This window comes from Vicia villosa, unplaced genomic scaffold (genome assembly GCF_029867415.1).
Source record: "Vicia villosa cultivar HV-30 ecotype Madison, WI unplaced genomic scaffold, Vvil1.0 ctg.000838F_1_1_1, whole genome shotgun sequence".
Classification (NCBI taxonomy): domain Eukaryota; kingdom Viridiplantae; phylum Streptophyta; class Magnoliopsida; order Fabales; family Fabaceae; genus Vicia; species Vicia villosa.
In genome coordinates this window covers 132,697-150,445 of record NW_026705370.1, presented here as the reverse complement: position 1 = coordinate 150,445, position 17,749 = coordinate 132,697, and the positions used below count along the sequence as shown (strand labels likewise).

At 39.1% G+C, this 17,749-nt stretch overlaps 1 protein-coding gene across 1 annotated transcript; it reads right to left on the bottom strand.

Annotated features, from left to right (window-relative positions):
- Positions 1 to 6,594: 6,594 nt before the first annotated feature.
- LOC131631519 (uncharacterized) lies at positions 6,595 to 9,049 on the bottom strand. The gene is made up of 3 exons (XM_058902313.1): positions 8,820 to 9,049; positions 8,152 to 8,723; positions 6,595 to 6,734 (listed from the first exon to the last, which is right to left on the bottom strand). Exons 1-3 carry the CDS (start codon positions 9,047 to 9,049, stop codon positions 6,595 to 6,597), a joined length of 942 nt encoding a protein of 313 aa, XP_058758296.1.
- Between the last annotated feature and the right edge of the window lie 8,700 nt (positions 9,050 to 17,749).

The window sequence follows — 17,749 nt, the reverse complement described above, 5'->3', positions numbered from 1 at the left end:
AACAATTACATAACATTTGCAGCGGAAAGAGAAGTACAACTTAAGTACAAAATACAAAAGCCGAATGTATCATGGCCAAAATATTGGTACATCACAAAGGTACAATGTCCAAAATACGAGAACTAGAAAGCATGATAAAAGAACTAAAAGAAATATCCAACAAGCATCATCAAAAGAACTAATCCATCTTGCCCTTAACACGATCTTGCCTCGAACCACCAGAAAAGAAATAATTGGAATGGGATGAGATTACTAAATCTCAGTGAGTCCGCCTATCCTATTGGTCTGCTCGGATCTAAAGGGAATATATGCAATAAACAAATCCACCACTGATTCGGGGTTATTCTCACTTCCGGTACAAATACGAAGCAAACAAAGTGACTCGACCACTATTGGACTTGCCTTAAATAAATACACATTGTATAACAAACAAGTATGTAAACCCGCATCCATATACGGGGAATCCATAAGTGTAATAATACCTGGGGGTAGATTATGGAATAAATGCACCCTCGATGAGTACCCCCGTGCCTATTGTCAAGGGACTTGTACATGCACACTGCAAGACGGTTAAATGGGTTCGCACAAGCCTAAATAGTCGCGAGATGACCTTAGCCTAATTGGCGCCATTGTCCCATTAACCTTTTTCACGCAAGTGAGTTACGCCTGTGAGGGCAATGGTGTAGTTTTCATGATGTCAAAACATATGTGAATCAACCACAACTCAAGCGGCATCATAGAAACCAAGCAAATACAACAAAGACATGGATTTTTGCTACAAGACACTAATAGGTCGACTCATAGACACTATAGGTCGACCTACTGCAAGCATCTCCAAAAAAATTCTATGGAAGGGCTGAATGCGTCGACGCATTACATGCATAGGTCGACGCATGGAACTTTGGTGAAGTATCAGGTATGCGCACGCTGACTCTTCAGCTCGACGCATCCACTCTTGGTGATTCAAGTGCAAGAGCAAAATGCGTCGACGCATTGATGAAATAGGTCGACGCATAGCATTTTGAGGAATTCACGGGAATGCGCACGCCGACCCTTCAGGTCGACGCAAGTGTCATACTTTGTTCATTTTCAAGTGCAATACCTTCAATAGGTCGACCTATGCAGAGAGCAGGTCGACCTGTCGCTTCATAAACTGGTTTTCTGCTGTTTTCAAGTTAGCCTATGCATTGTATGGGGTATAAATACTCAAGTGATCATTCTCAAGCAATTTAACAAGAAACGTGAAAGATTGACTCATCTTCTTCTCATCTTCAACTTTTCTCTTATTGATCGAAAATCACACATAATCATCTTTTTCGATCGGAGTAAGGAACGTGTGTTGATAATGTTCGACGGTAGAGATTTGTCTTGTTCGAGATTCGACGGTAGACATTTATCTTGTTCGAGTGAAGAGTGTTAAGGGTGTTTCTTGTATAAAACCTTAGGGTTTTCCTTCTTCATCAAAGTTTTGAGTATGGAGGTTTTTGACGATCGGTGCGCTTTAGAAATCAATTAAGCCGTGCATAAAGGATTGAGGGATTGAAGATCCGCTCAACAAACTTGCTACACTCGGAGGATTGAGAAAGGAACGATCGGGGTCTTGATCCAGGAAGATCATTGACATTGACTTGATTCAACTTGAATCAAGGGGAGGATCGAATTATATTCAATTTTACTGTATTTGTGTAGTTGGTGATTGGTACATTCTATCCTTGTTAAACATTTTGCAATTAAATAAAACTTTCCTAATTTCATTTGAAATTAGCGGCACACGTACTCCTGCGAGGACGATAGAGGAACTGCCTTACCAAATCTTGTGTTCCTTATCGCTTTTACTTATATCTCGTTTCTATTTGTTTTTTGTTTATTTCCATTGTTGAGCAAAAACTAAGGTTTGGTAAATATCGATCACCAAGTGTTCGATAAAATTACTCAACCAACATTTGTTCAAATTTTAGAGAAAACGTTCATTGTGAGTAATATACCATCTAGTGTGCAATTAATAAAATTGATATATTCGTTAAAACGTAATTTATTATTTGTCAATTTTCATCCGAAAGGTTTATAGCACATATCCGGTCCCCGATAACGTAATCGCTCTTAGACGATTAAGTGATTCAGGGAAGTCACGTTTCAAAAGCTAAAATTTTCTTAAGTTGAAAAAGGTGGTCTATTCACCCCCTCTAGACCATTCCTATCGTCTAACAAGTGGTATCACGAGTTCCGGTTCATTCTAGTGCTTGATATGACTTTTTAGAAAATGGAGAGCGGTTAAAAAGGGGCGTATAATAAAGCGCCTATTTTCACTGGAGAAAACTATAGTTATTGGAAAGACTGTATGTGCATTCATATCAACTCCGTTGATAGAAAAATATGGGATGTCATCGTCAATGGTCCTATGGCTATCACCATAACCAACGATGCAGGCATCACAAGACCTAAACCTCAAGCACAATGGGATGAAAAAGATGAAAAGAATTACGGGTATGATTGGAAAGCTAGAAACATGATTATAGCTTCCTTAGGGGTCGATGAGTACTTTCGTGTGTCGCATTGCCAAACGGCTAAGGCAATGTAGGATGCATTACAAGTCGCCCATGAAAATGATGTTAAGCTAGCTAGAATCAATACCTTAACACAAGAGTTTGATCTCTTTCATATGAAGCAAGGTGAAACCATTGCGGATATGCAAAAGAGATTTTCTCACATTATCAATCGATTACACACTTTGGGACATATTACTCCCAATGCCGTAGCTACTAACAAAGTTTTGAGATGTCTTAGTAGGGAATGGCAACCTAAGGCCGCGACAATCAAAGAAGCCAACAATCTCTCTACATTGGATCTCACGGCTCTATTTGGAAAGCTTGAAGAACATGAGCAAGATCTCATAAACCTAAACAAGCACGAAAAGAAAGAAAAGAAAGAAAAGTCAAAGGACACTGAAAAGAAGTCTATTGCTCTAAAGGCTTCAAGTTCTAAGTAATCCACCAAAGATACATGTGATAGTGAGTCTAGTGACGAAGATGATAGTCCGGATGAAGATATGGGATTATTCCTAAGAAGATACAATAAATATCTTAGAAAGAATGAAATTAAACACTCAGACAACAATCTAGTTGACTATAGACGTCAATCAAAAACAAACAAGCAAGATGAGTATAAGAAGACTAAACCTAGAGGGTCTTTTTACAATTGTGGTAAACCGGGTCACTACAAACTGGATTTCCCTTCGCTTAAGAAAGATAAGGCAAAGAGAAAACCTCAAAAGAAGCAGACAAAAGGAAGGAGAGCCTATATCGCTTGGGAAAGTGATAGTAACTCTTCTAGCAAAGAAAGCTCAAGAGATGAAGAGGAAACCGTCAACCTATGTCTCATGGCACATCAAAAGAAGAAAAAGATTGTAAGTTAAGAGAAATATAATAATGTTGATGCTATGTATTATTTTGAATTAAAGCATGCCTTTGATAGTTTGTATAATGAAGCTAAGGAAGCATTTCAACGCTTAGCTTCAAATAAAAGAATTTTCAAATATCTTGAGGAGAAAGTTTCTGATTCCGAAAAGGAATTAGAAACTCTCAAGGAATCTATGATCAAAAGTATCAAAGACACAAGCGTTGTTGACAAGAGTCCTTGGTTTAAATGGGGATGATGTGAAACTTGTCACATTTGGCAAAAAGAAGTTAAAACCATCAAAGCCAAATTAGACAAGTCTTCACAACCAAAAATCACATATGCAATTGATCGATCACATTTCAAAAATAGTATGATAAATCCGTATCAACGATACACTTATGTGATAAAAGATCAATCTAGTAAATGTGATGACAACTCAAACTCAAGATGTCTATATTGTTGCAAAAGGGGGCATACCATTAAAAATGCCGCTTTAGGAGATTCTTGGTTCCCAAAGGCATTTTAAAATGGACTCCCAAGAGCAACCTTTGTTTCACTCACACACAAGGACCCAATGAAAATTGGATACATATTTGCCTTGTTTAAATTTGTAGGTGGAATGTCTTAAGCCATCAGAGAGAAGATGGTTTCTAGATAGCGAATGCTCAAGACATATGACGGGTGACTTATCTTTATTCTATGACTTTGTGGCTAAGAAGAAAGGATTTGTGACCTATGGTGATAACAACAAGGGGGAAATACTCGGTAAAGGTAGTGTAGGTAATCCCTCTTCTACTACTATCTCTGACGTCCTTCTAGTTGAGGGCCTTAAACACAATCTTATTAGTATCAGTCAATTATGCGACAAAGGATACTCGGTATCATTTTCTAAAGAAAGTTGCATAATTAGAAATGATGACAAGAAAGATGATGTGTTCAAAGGCTTGAGGGTAAATAATGTATACATGCTTGATCTAAATGATGTATCCTTGATTGAAGCAAAATGTCTAGCAACTATGAGTGAATACTCATGGCTTTGGCATAGACGTTTAGCTCACGTCAACTTTGATTTGCTAAATAAAATCGTCTCAAAAGACTTAGTATCCGGCCTACCTAAAATAAAGTTTTCCAAAGATCACATATGTGATGCGTGCCAAATGGGGAAGCAAACGAGGATCTCTTTTAAATCTAAAAACATTGTTTCAACTACAAGACCTCTTGAACTTCTCCATATGGACCTCTTTGGACCATCTAGAATAAAAAGTCTAGGTGGAAACTATTATGGGTTTGTCATAATTGATGATTTCTCTAGGTATTGTTGGACGATTTTCTTAGCAAGCAAAAGTGACACCTTCTCCGCGTTTGAGAAATTTGCCAAGTTATTGCAAAATAAATTGAACACTAACATAGTATCCATCCGAAGTGATCATGGGGGTGAGTTTGAAAACCATCTCCTTGAAGAGTTTTGTGGCAATCATGGCATTAATCATAATTTCTCCGCACCACGAACTCCCCAACAAAATGGAGTTGTGGAACGTAAAAATCGTGTGTTGGAAGAACTATGATTAATGAAGATGGGCTTCCAAAATATTTTTGGGCCGACGCCATAAATACGGCTTGTTATGTTTTAAATAGGATCTTGATACGACCTATTCTAAACAAAACACCGTATGAACTCTTGAAAGGAAGAAAACCAAACATTTCTCACCTTCATGTATTTGGATGTAAGGGCTTTGTTCTAAATAATGGAAAGGAAAATCTTGGCAAGTTTGATGCAAAAGCGGATGAGGGTATCTTTCTAGGATACGCTCAATCTAGTAAAGCTTATAGAGTATACAACAAAATGTTACATATTGTTGAAGAGTCCGTACATGTCTCTTTTGATGAGTCTTGTCCGAAAGTTGTCGGAAAAGGTAGTGTTCTTAATGCTGCAGGTGTCTCAACTGAGAGTTTACTTAATGATCCGGATGCCAAGCTTGAGAAAGATAAAGAATCCCTCTTACCCGAGAATAATGAAGAGGAAGTGGATCAAACACCTAAAGAGAAAGTGGAAGACCAACCAAGCGAGAAGAGTGATCTTCCTCTTGCATGGAAATCTTCTAAGGACCATCCTATGGGGAACATTCTAGGAGACATATCAAAAGGGGTGATAACACGGTCAAGGATAAGTAACTTTTGTTTTTATTATTCTTTCGTCTCTTAAATTGAGCCTAAAAACTCCAAAGATGCATTAGTCGATGAGCATTGGTATTTAGCTATGCAAGAAGAGCTAAACCAATTTAAGAGAAATGAGGTTTGGGACCTTGTCCCTCCTCCGCGAGACCATCGAGTAATTGGCACTAAATGGGTGTTATGGAACAAACTAGACGAAAACAGTGTCGCACGCTCGCGAAAAATGAACAGAGTCGCCACCAATATATTTATCCCATAAGGGAAAGGAATACCAGGAAACCTAACAAAGAACAAGAACAAGGTCTTGCGACCAGAGAATCAAGGTACGGGAGTCGGTTACGCGAGGGGAAGGTATTAGCACCCCTCACGCCCATCGTACTCGATGGTATCCACCTATGTTTGTTTCTATCTAAAGGGTGTCTAATATCTATGTCTAAAATCTAAATGCGAATGAATGCAAAAGAAACACGGGGAAAAGAAGGAATTATTTACAAGTGTGCTCGCTTAGGCCCCGCGACCCAATGCCTACGTATCCCTTACCAGGAATAAGAGCGACCGTAGTTCGGCTCAAGATTTTCTGTTTGTTTTTGTGTTTTTTAGTTGGGCGGAGTTAACGTTCGCGCTCTTGCATAAGGGATCGACCTACGATGCAATCGAGCGGAAATAACATTGCCCTTAAGAAAAGAGAGAAGAGAGAGAGAGAGTTTGAGTGTTTCGAGGAAATCCCTTAAGCAAGGGAAACTCGAGTTACTCTTTGGTTGGTGTTTTTTAGAAATTGGGAACTTACGCTCGAATGGTTCCCTTAAGAAAGGGAGATCCAAGCACTCGAATGATTCCCTTAAGCAAGGGAGATTCAAGCTTCCATTCCTTATTTAATGATTTTCACTTTTATATTAATGTTTTTTAAATGTTTTCTTGGTATTTTTTAAGGGATTTTATTTTGGATATTTATTAGATGTTTTAATGTTGTAAAAGAAAAAGAATGAAAATGGGGGACTTACTGAATTTTGCGTACAATTGGTTCTCTCAAAGAGTAGATAACACAATCTGCAAATGCTCTTCGTGTTCTTCGGGAGAACGAGAATACACCAAGATGTCATCAATGAAGATCACCACAAACTGGTCCATATACGGTTGAAATATTTGATTCATGTAATCCATGAAAACTGCCGAAGCATTAGTCACACCGAAAGGCATAACCAAAAACTCGTAATGACCATACTGAGTTCTGAATGCAGTCTTAGGCACATCTTGTTGGATAAATAAATCCAACGTCACCCTTAGGGAATTGAATGGGCTTAACATCCCAACCCATGGCGCCTATAGAGAGCTTACAAACCTCGCTTTAGGTGCAGCCCCTGAGGGCTCATACTATAAGGAAATAAAGTTGCACCCTCACTAACAGCAATTGCTTTTAGCACAGTGGTAAGCGCTTGATCCAACAAGTGGTATCAGAGCATGGTCATGGGTTCGAATCCCCCCGGCTGACACTGGGGGGGGGGAGATTGTTGGATAAATAAATCCAGCGTCACCCTTAGGGATTCGAATGGGCTTAACATCCCAACCCATGGCGCCTATAGAGAGCTTACAAACCTCGCTTTAGGTGCAGCCCCTGAGGGCTCATACTATAAGGAAATAAAGTTGCGCCCTCACTAACAGCAATTGCTTTTAGCGTAGTGGTAAGCGCTTGATCCTACACATCTAAGCTCTTTACCCGGATCTGATGATACCCTGATCTGAGATCAATCTTCGAGAACACACTGGCTCCTTTCAATTGATCTAGGAGGTCATCAATCTGCGGTAAAGAATATATGTTCTTTATGGTAACTTTATTCAGTTGACGATAATCGATGCACAAGCGCATACTTCCGTCTTTCTTATTTACCAAAAGAACAAGAGCTCCCCATGGAGAAACAGTGGGCTGAATATAATGTTTATCTAGAAGTTCTTCCAACTGGCTCTTCAATTCTCTGAGTTTAATAGGAGACATCCTATACGGAGTGATGGAAACTGGGGTAGTACCAGGAACAAGATCAATTGAGAATTCCGCTTCCCTTTCCGGAGGAAGAGAAGTGATATCCTCAGGAAACACATCAAGAAATTCGCACTCCACCGGAATCTCAGACAATACCACTCTTAAAGAAGGTTCCTTGGAAAGAACTAAAAGAAAAGATATTTCCTGGGAAAAGAGATAATTGACCGTGCTGATCGTACCTTCTATCAACTTGGTAATTGCATCGTCGGAAGAAGTCTCTTCAGCAGGAATGAATATGGCCTTTTCCTTGCAACCAATATACACCAAATTAAGAGATAACCAATCCATCCCCAGAATGACATCGAGTCTCTTGAGAGGTAAACAAATTAGATCGATCGGAAAATCACGACCCATAAAAGATACTGAACAATCTTTATAAATCAGTCGGGCTTCCACCGTGTCATCTGTCGCTGAATATATGATCATAGGATCGAGTAATGGAGTGACTTCCAAACCAAGTCAACAAACACACTCGGTAGAAATAAAGGAATGAGTAGCTCCACAATCAACTAAAACACATAAAGGTTGGTTGTTTACATAACACGTACCCGCAATGAGATTGTTGTTCCCTTTTTCCTTCCTTGCATCTAAGGTGTACACACGACCTGCAGTCTTCTTAAGAGTCTTCTTTCTAGGACAATGCGGAGATATATGACCCTGCTCGCCACACTCGAAACAAGTAACAGAAGTGGGTTTGCACTCCTCGGTATGTCTCTTCTTGCACTTGTGACAATAAGGAGGTTGAGCCGATTGGTCACCATATCCTTGCTTCTTCTTCGATGGAGAACTACGGGGCTTCAAGTGCTGGGTAGATCTCCCTTGGTCTCTAAAATTAGTCCTGTTTTGGTTCCTCTCTTCTTGAACCCCTTTCAAGCTGTTCTCCGCAACATAGCACTGCCTCAAACATTCAACATATGTAGTGAACTCCCTTTGGGACACACTATGAGCAATGTCGGCCCTTAGACCCATCAAGAATTGATCAATCTTCCATAACTCATCAGGAGCGTAAACAGCCTGTCGTGAGTAATCAGCCATGTCTTCAAACTTCTCAGCATACTCAGAAACAGACAAGTTGCCTTGCTTGAAGTTCTGGAACTCTCTTTCTCTTTGGGTCCGAACACTGTTAGGGAAATACTACTCCAGAAATGCCGCCTTGAAATGATGCTAGTCCTTAGGAATCTCCTGAGTAGTGAAATAGGTAGATGCGGTATTTTACCACCTAAGAGCCGGTCCTTTCATCTTTTGCGTAGAAAATATCATTTTCTCTTCTTCAATACACTGGATTGCCTGGAATATCCTCTCCATACTAGCCAACCAATCATGAGCTACCACCGGGTCTAGGCCACCTGCAAACTCTAGAGGATCCATTATGAAGAAAGCACGAAAATCTGGCCCTGTTGCAGCTTGTGGGACAGGAACTGGAGCAAGAGGTTGTTGTCCTTGCATACTTTGCATCATCTGCATCATCATTTGATTCTACTGTTGCATCTGTTGCATTATTTGTTGCCAAGGTACGCCTGCATTCCAGCTTCTTCCTCGGGCTCCACATTCCTAGTTTTGGGCCTTCCGGGACCTCTGCGTTGCTCAGCCATCTCCCTGTCTATCCTACACACGGAGTTAAGTTGATCAGGCTTAATGCCATAGGTAAGACATACGGAAACATGTTGGCTATACACATATGAGGCAGAATTATACTGCATTATGATGTGTCTTTAGCAAAGCCGAGGATCGACCTGCTCTGATACCAACTGTAACACCCCATACATATATGTCTAGAATAATATGCATAAAGTATTAAATATGGTTTCATAAAGACAACGAATACATAACGTCGCAGCGGAAAGATAATAGTACATCATAAGTACAAAGTACAAAAGCCGAATGTATCATGGCCAAAATGATAATACATCTAAAATAGTACAATATCCAGCAAGGTACTAAAAAGCACGAAATATGAACAAAATATAACATCTAGCAATAATGTCAAAGGACTAGTCCGCCTTGCCTTTGCCACGATCTTGCCTCGAACCACCTGAAAAAGATAGAATTGGAATGGGATGAGATTACTAAATCTCAGTGAGTCCACCTATCCTACTAGTCCACTCGGATCTAAAGGGTGCATGTATAATAAATGAATCCACCATGGATTCGGGTTATCCTCACATCCGGTACAGATACAGAGTAGACAAAAGATTCATCCACCATTGGACTCGTCTTATACAAATTCACAAGTATCTCAACAAACAAGTATGCAAAACCCATACCCATGTACGGGGAATCCAAAAGTGTAATAGACCTCGGCTAGATTATAGAATGAACGCACCCTCGATGAGTTCACCCATGCCTATTGTTAAGGGACTTGTACAAGCTCACTGCAAGATGGTTAATTGGGTTCGCACGAGCCGAAATGGCCGCGAGATGACTTTAGCCTAACTGGCGTCATTGTCCCATTAACCTTCTTCACGCAAGTGGGTTACGCCGAGTACAAACCTCCACCTTGACGCATGAGCCCATCGGGCGAAAGCCTAGTGTTAGTCTACTTGACTTCACTAGAGGTGAGTTACCGATTATGTATTAGCCTACGTGGCTACATAACCCTACCATATCGAGCACGCAAGTGTGTTAACTCCAAGTGAGTAAAATGCCCCACGACCCTCACAAGCACACTGCAACGATAGCTCAGGTGCGCGACCTTTGATCACATTATAGGACTATTCCACTGACCCCATGGTCCAGGAAGATACCTTGACTCCATGGTCAGAGATACATCCCAACCTAGCCCCCGGCCACTTCGACTCAAGCATACGTACACACAACAAGCGTAAGGTCATAAGACAAACCAATCCGAATGTTTAACCAAAACATTTGGATATCAACATATTTCCATACTTTGTCTCATCATAGTATTCATAATCAATCACAAATGAATAGACAAGAATTGTTGAATAAACATATTCAACAATACGCATAACATTCAACGTAAGTAATCAAAAGGAAATAATGGTAATGCGTGTCATAAAACACCACACATTAAACGTACATATGTGTACTAATGGTTAAGGAGGAGCCCGATTACGATTAGAAACCAAAGCTTCTCTCAGGGGAAGGAAGAATAAAATTCTGCTCTGCACTGTCCGCTTAGCGGGCTGCTAGCGGGCTTTCCAGTGGCGAACCTCAACTGTTCCTCCGCTTAGCGTCCTTACGTCCGATTAGCGGACTCACGATTTTCTAGAAAAGAAATCAGTATCCGCTAAGCGACCTAAGTCCGCTTAGCGGATCATCACAGATTCCAAAAAACGCAGAGTTCACCAGTTCTACTATGGGATACTTTAACCCCTTGAATTCACCTGCATGCACGAATTAAGAATATACCCAACCAATATATGACATGAACAAGTAATAAACAACATCAAAACATGTTATTAGCAAGAATTTAGGCATAATCTCTCAAACCCTTAAACCCCAAAAAGTTCCCAATTGGATAAAACCCCATTTTCTATCTAAAGAACTCACCTTAGGTTGAAGAAGGGCTGCAAAATCAGAGATTAAAGATGGATTGAGGTTGATCAGGGTGCATGCAATGGTTGATTTGTTTGGTCTCTTCCCTCTACTTTCTCCTTTCACGCTTATCCCTCTCCTCCACTTCTATTCTTCACAAATTCTGGTTTTTGGGACAATAGTGAGAGACCAAACAAAACCTTAATCCATTTAATAGGTGAAAGGACTATAATGCCCCTCAACTAAATCTTAATAGCCATTTTTCCCTTAGTTCCATTATAATTAGATGTTATTTTCTCTATTTATTCTTATGATAGAAAAATAGGATATTACAACTTCACTAGAGGTGAGTTACATCATTATGTATTAACCTATATGGCCACATAACCCCACCATACCGAGCATGCAAGTGTGTTAATGCCAAGTGAGTAAAAAGCCCCGTACGGCCCTCATAAGCACACTGCAACGGTAGCTCAGGTGCACGTCATTTCGAACATTACACATGATCGGAATATTCCATTGGACCGCACGGCCCGAGAAGAATCATTGACCACATTTTCAGAGTAACATCCCAACCTAGCCCTCCGGCCACATCGATTCAAGCATACGGAAATATGACATAATGTCAAAATCACATACAATGCAATCAATTCCGATTGTTTAACCAAAACGACGGTGTCCACATATTTCATGTATCATACATAATGGCATAATGTTTTCAAACACAGATATAATATTCATAATAGCAATAGGCATTCTATTCAATGCATGACATAATAATTAATAATAATCGGAAAGACATAAATCCTCGTGCTAAATTAATATTCTGGTTTGGGGTCCTATCTTACTAGATTAAGGCGTACTCCCCAACATCACCTATCACATTCCAGTCGAATTTCTAACATGCAACTATGATTCAATGTACACATTTCCTTCATAAAACATGATTTTATCATCAAATCAAGCATGCATCACAATAGCTCAATCTAAACCCTTGACATGAAAATTTCACCCAAATCCTACCCAAGGTTTCTAGTTTAAAGGAACTCACCTTAGAAGGAGATGAAGATGATGATGGAGCTGAGAGCAAGATGAAGATGATCAGAGAATCAGGCTTGAACAGGTTCAGATGCATGCAATGTTGAGTTGAGTTTGGACCAAGTTTTGGAGAATTTCCTTCTCTTCCTCTCTTCCCACGTTTTGTTCTTCTTCTTCTACTACAAATTCTGGTTTTTGCAAGAGTAAAGAGAGTGAGGGACCACTACCAAGTCCTACTTCTAATTAAGTGGGAAATGTCCAAACTACCCTTCCATGTCACAAATTGGCACTACAAGCCTATTAGTAAGAATGTGCATTATATTTATCCATTACTTATACCAAGTCAATTTAGTATTAATAATAAGACAATTATAATACCGGGTATTACATTCTCCCCCCATTAATTTAGAATTCGCCCTCGAATTCGAACTTACCAGAACAAGTGAGGATAGAATTCTCGCGACTCTGACTCAAGCTCCCATGTAGCTTCCTCGGGACGCGTCTCGTCCCACTGCACTTTCACAAGGGGTATCTCCTTAGTCCGTAGAGACTTGCTAGCACGCTCCATGATACGACAAGGTTGAGGATCATAGGAAAGATCCGATTCCAGCACAACAGAATTCAGATTAATAGGATGAAAAGCATCAGGCACAAAATTTCGGAGATGAGATACATGAAACACGTCGTGCAGTCCGAATAGTGAAGGTGGCTGTCATACCCCAAAATTTGCCCATCTCATTTCCCTATTCAAGCTCATATCAAAGATCAAGACCGAAAGACATCCATCCTAAATCAAGGCTTGAGGAACTAGGGTTTGTGGCTTCCTGAGGAAAATCAATGGATCAAAGGCCCCAATTCACCTCATATGGCTTATGATGTTTCAAACTGTCTCTATAACAAAATTCAGGTCTTAATTCCAAGAATTGACCACTCAATTGCTTAGAAAGTCCACAATCAGTTAATTTGACCTAAAAATCAACTGTGGTCAAAGTACAGTCAAAACTCCTCTTTTTTTTTTGTCAACAACCTCATTTTGAAGTATCATTCACCATTTGATCAAGGATTGATCATGGTTTATCAAGGAAAGATCAGAAATCAACAAATTCAAAAGTTTCTAAATTAGGATTTTCATGGGAGAAAGTTAACTAAACTTTGACCAGCCATAACTTTCACATGGAACATCAGAAATTTCCCATCCAAAGCTCAATTCGAAGGAAATTGATTTGTATACAACTTTGTCTCTCAAATGCCAAGTCTAAAAATGCTTCATTTGAGAGATATGGATTAAAAGATTATAGGTCCTTTTTGAAAGTCAACCAAAAGCAATTTTTTGTCAAAGCCCATATCATCAAGATAAATTCTTCAAATGGAAAAAAGCTTCCAAAGTGGCTTGTAGAGGACATCTTGAGGCTTCCAAAAAGTCCTAGAACTTTTACATACCTTAAAAATGGAGGGATATATGCCTTGTCAAAGTTGGTCGATTTTAAGAGAAAAAATGTGAAACAAAAGGCTTCAAAGTGAATTTTCTTGCAAAGGGACCCAACCTTCTTTGGCCCAATCTTGATCCTCAAGTTATCCAAGACTTCAAATTTAATTGCCACGAATTTTTGAATATTATTTGATTCTATATGAATTTTTAATCATTTAAAAGTGATGATTAATTTATAAAAATCATGTAAAATTCAAATATTCAATTAAGGATGTTATTCCAATTTCATTCAATCACCATTTATACCATATATTCAATATAATTTCGTGCTAAGTGAGATTGGTGAGAAAAGATTAAGATTGAGACCAAATTAGAAGGTTTTCAAAACAAATTTCAATCAATATCCAATCTTTGATTCAAGGAGGATTCTTCACAAATTTGTTAACCTAAATTTCCTTATTATAAGTACATGAGTCATTCTGATGCAAGAGGATTTTTTGGACAAGGATTGGCAGCTAGTAGAACTCAGTGAAAGCTCAAAAAATTTCCAAGAAAGCACAAAGTCGTTTTGGGATTACAGGAGGTTTCAAGGATTTTGGAGGATCAAAAGAGCATCCTGGAAGCATTCTGAAGCTTTCTCAATCATTCACAGGCGTCGCAGCACCAAGAATCATGACACACACGAACTCAGTTTGCTCCTTTTTGCGAAGTCTCGATTTCAATGTTCTACGAGTTATGAATTTTATTTGCTTGCATAATCATGTTCATAATCATATTTGCAAGCTTTCTTGACATTTTGATTTGAGTTTCGATGCAGGGTTTGTATTATGACATGGTTAGGGTTCCAAAGTTTTTATTTGGGGCTTCTTGAAATAAACAAAATTAGCCAAAACTAAGGATATGATTGGATTCAGTGGACGATTTAGAGTCGATATATGTCTTTGGTTTTGATTTATAGTTCGATTTGCTGAGTTTTAATCTTGCAGGGATTGGCTATGTTCGTTTTCGTAGCCATATGGTAGTTAGTCTGCACGCAAAAATTCCAGTTCCAAAGAAGATCATGAACAGACCTTGGCGCGCGTGTTCTTTTTGAAATTCTTGTTTTTTTGTTTTCTTTCATATTATTCTTGATGATTTCACTAACAGCGAATCAAGCATGGCAGAGTGGTAAGAGGCGTGAGTGGTAACCAAAGGGTCTAGGGTTCGATCCCTGGCCCTTGCAATATTTTTTAATTAATTCCTTTCTGCATATCCCATGTGCCTCACTCATAGGGCTTTCAATACACCCTCAAAGTCCAACCATCAGATCCCATCATCCATCAATCCAACGCTCATCGGCTTGCAGAGTTACCATGGACTTCATGCGCGCGCAGCAGGGGATCAAAAGTTAAGAAATTTTTAAATTTTTTTTTTATTACATGAACTAGTTTTTATTATATATATTATTTGTTAAAATTATTTTAATAAAATAAATCCTTTTTTTAATTTACTTCTCTTTTTCTTAAAAACATAATAAAAATATTTTTATCTTAATTACTATTAAATAATTTGTTTTAAATTGCTTTAAGATAATTTAAATTGTTTAAATTACTTATTTAATCTATTAACTTTTATTCATTGATTAAGAAATACACACTAGGGTTAGATATTTAATCAAAACCCTATTTTCACCGATTTAGTTAATTAGGTTGAAAAACCAATAATTAATTAAATTGATTTTATTTATTTTGTTAATCATATTTAATTTGTTCCCTAATCGGGGTTTGCGAAGATTGTTCCTGCACTAAAAATGTTCTCCTTGTGTAGTTTTTTTAGGGTTAGCACCAGGTTTCCTCCGACTACGAGCCATATTAGATCAAAGCTAAGTCTCTGATTCTATTCTTTTAATTTAATTATTTATTTTTGCCTTTCTGATTTTATTTTGTTTATTATTTTCAATATCGATGAACTGGCCATACACTCACCCCTTTGTGTTTGTTTTTCCTTTTCCAATTCTTTCAGGGTTAACCAACCGTCAAAGCTCAATTGGTCGGTAACCCTAAAACTTAATTTATTTTTAATTTTTAATTATTACTTATGTCAAACCTCCCTGCTCTGCTGGTTTTTTAAATTTATTGCCTTTCTTCCCCATCCCCATGGCTATGATGTAACTGTTCCCTGGTTGTATTGTGTGACCTTGAAGGCACTTAAACTATTATATTGTATTTACTGTGTGGTTAGTAATTCTAGGGAGTGTAACCTTGAATTGAATTAGAGTCATTTAATTACAAGATAATTTATTTCGAATCTGATCACGTGATTGTTGCACCCACGCACATTTTATGGTACCCCTCTTGTTGCCTGTTGCCTGTTGCCTTGAGTTTTAATGCAGAATAGCCAAGTCCCTCGAATACGAGGATACCTCAGCAATGTTGCCCTCAGTTCATTCAGATCATAAGTCCCTAATGATGCTGCCTTCGATTCGCTAATATGATATCGTCCCTCGAAGTTGCCTATGAAGTGCTGAGGTATCCTCCGTTGTCTAAAAGTAAATGGCTATTCTGATCCTTCCCCTAGACTACCTGCCCTTCTATGGCAGGGACAGTCTTGTGGCGAACGATAATTCGACGACCCTTCAACCTCCAAATAAAAGGACTTCCTTACCCTCCCATGGTATGGATAGCCCTGAAAGGCTAAAAGAACATTTTTCATCTAACCAGGTAATTTGCTACTAATTGCTTGCTCTAAAATTCAAATTACTTTTCACACCTCCTTTTCAAATCAAATTCAAAAAGACTACGCTTATTTACAAGCTAAAGTTCTTACTCAAACTTATTCAAAATCTTTTCAAACAAACAAAAGTGAGCTAAGCAATTAAGAGCCCATGGATAACCATGGATATAAAGGGTGCCTTACACCTTCCCTTTGTATAACCTACCCACCGAACTCAAAATCTTTCAAAGGTCTTTCCTGTTCTTTTTTCCTTTCTAATAATTTGGATAAAATAAAAGTCGGTGGCGACTCTTGCTTACCGCGACATTTCAAATAAAGTCAGTTCACCGTATTACAGTGGTAATGCTAACTGATAGGCCACTTCGCCTACCCTACTCACAATCTGATAAGGTCCCACATATCTTAGACTAAGTTAACGCGTTTTGAACGGTCCTCCGAACCTCAATCTCGGAGTGACCTTCAAATACACATGGTCTCCAACTTCGAATTCTAACGGCCTCCTCCATTTGTCCGCATAATTCTTTTGTCGGTCTTGGTCTTTCATAAGATTATCTTGGATCATATTGACTTTCTCGATAGTTTCTTGGATAATCTCAGGTCCAAGAATACTCTTCTCTCCTACTTCGGCCCAACAGTACTTCTCGATCCAAGGGTGTCTCTGTTTTCCCAAGTTTGATATTCCTTCACTCGGAGCATCTACAAACACTCTTCCAAATACGTCACAGTCCAAGTTAATCCAAGATACACTTCTCCTATTCCATCATTGGTCGCCAATGGTATAGGATAGCCACTCAAAACGTCGACCAGTATATCATGATCACATATACGTTCCACACTAGCCACACGTGCACAACTGCCAACTTAACACTTTACGAAACAAGAGCGTCTGTGAGGTATAGTCTGACTCTAACTCGCGTGAGCACTATCACTCAGAGCCTCTATAAGCATAGTATCGGATCTTGATCCATCTCACCATCACTTGTCTAGTTATTCCTCTACCATCGAGCGCGACATATGGATCCTTATCCCACATACCTTATGAGAGTCTGGATTTGCGTCTCACGAGTTCCGAATCAGAATTCTAACTTGAGCTTCAGATCACCTTTGTCCCACATAGGTCGGCAAAAAGGATGACCCACGCATCTTGTGCACGATAGTGATACTGTGGCATTAGACCCGTCTGATAGTACCGACATGATGGTCCAACTCTAAGGCTATGTTTATAGGTAACCTACCTTAGTGGCGTATAATGATCCCCACGCGTATCCTATAGTCGCAACCGACAGGAGTCTGAACAGGCCTCCAATGATTTGTTGTTCCTCAAATCCTCCCAATCACACTCCTCAGGATGCTAAAACCTGAGAGCGCTACACATTCAAGGTTTACTCACTCGGAAAGCCAAAACGCCAAGCACGAAGATTTGAAGTTCAACTTTGGATTACCATGCAGTGCGCGTACCCACTCGTCCC

Coding starts and splice junctions, on each gene's coding strand:
- LOC131631519 (XM_058902313.1), bottom strand. CDS start 9,049: ATGCAAGGACAACAACCTCTTGCTCCAGTTCCTGTCCCACAAGCTGCA. Junction 8,724..8,819: donor AAAGGACCGGCTCTTAGGTG/GTAAAATACCGC, acceptor TTTCCCTAACAG/TGTTCGGACCCAAAGAGAAA. Junction 6,735..8,151: donor GAACAACAATCTCATTGCGG/GTACGTGTTATG, acceptor ATGCTTCGGCAG/TTTTCATGGATTACATGAAT.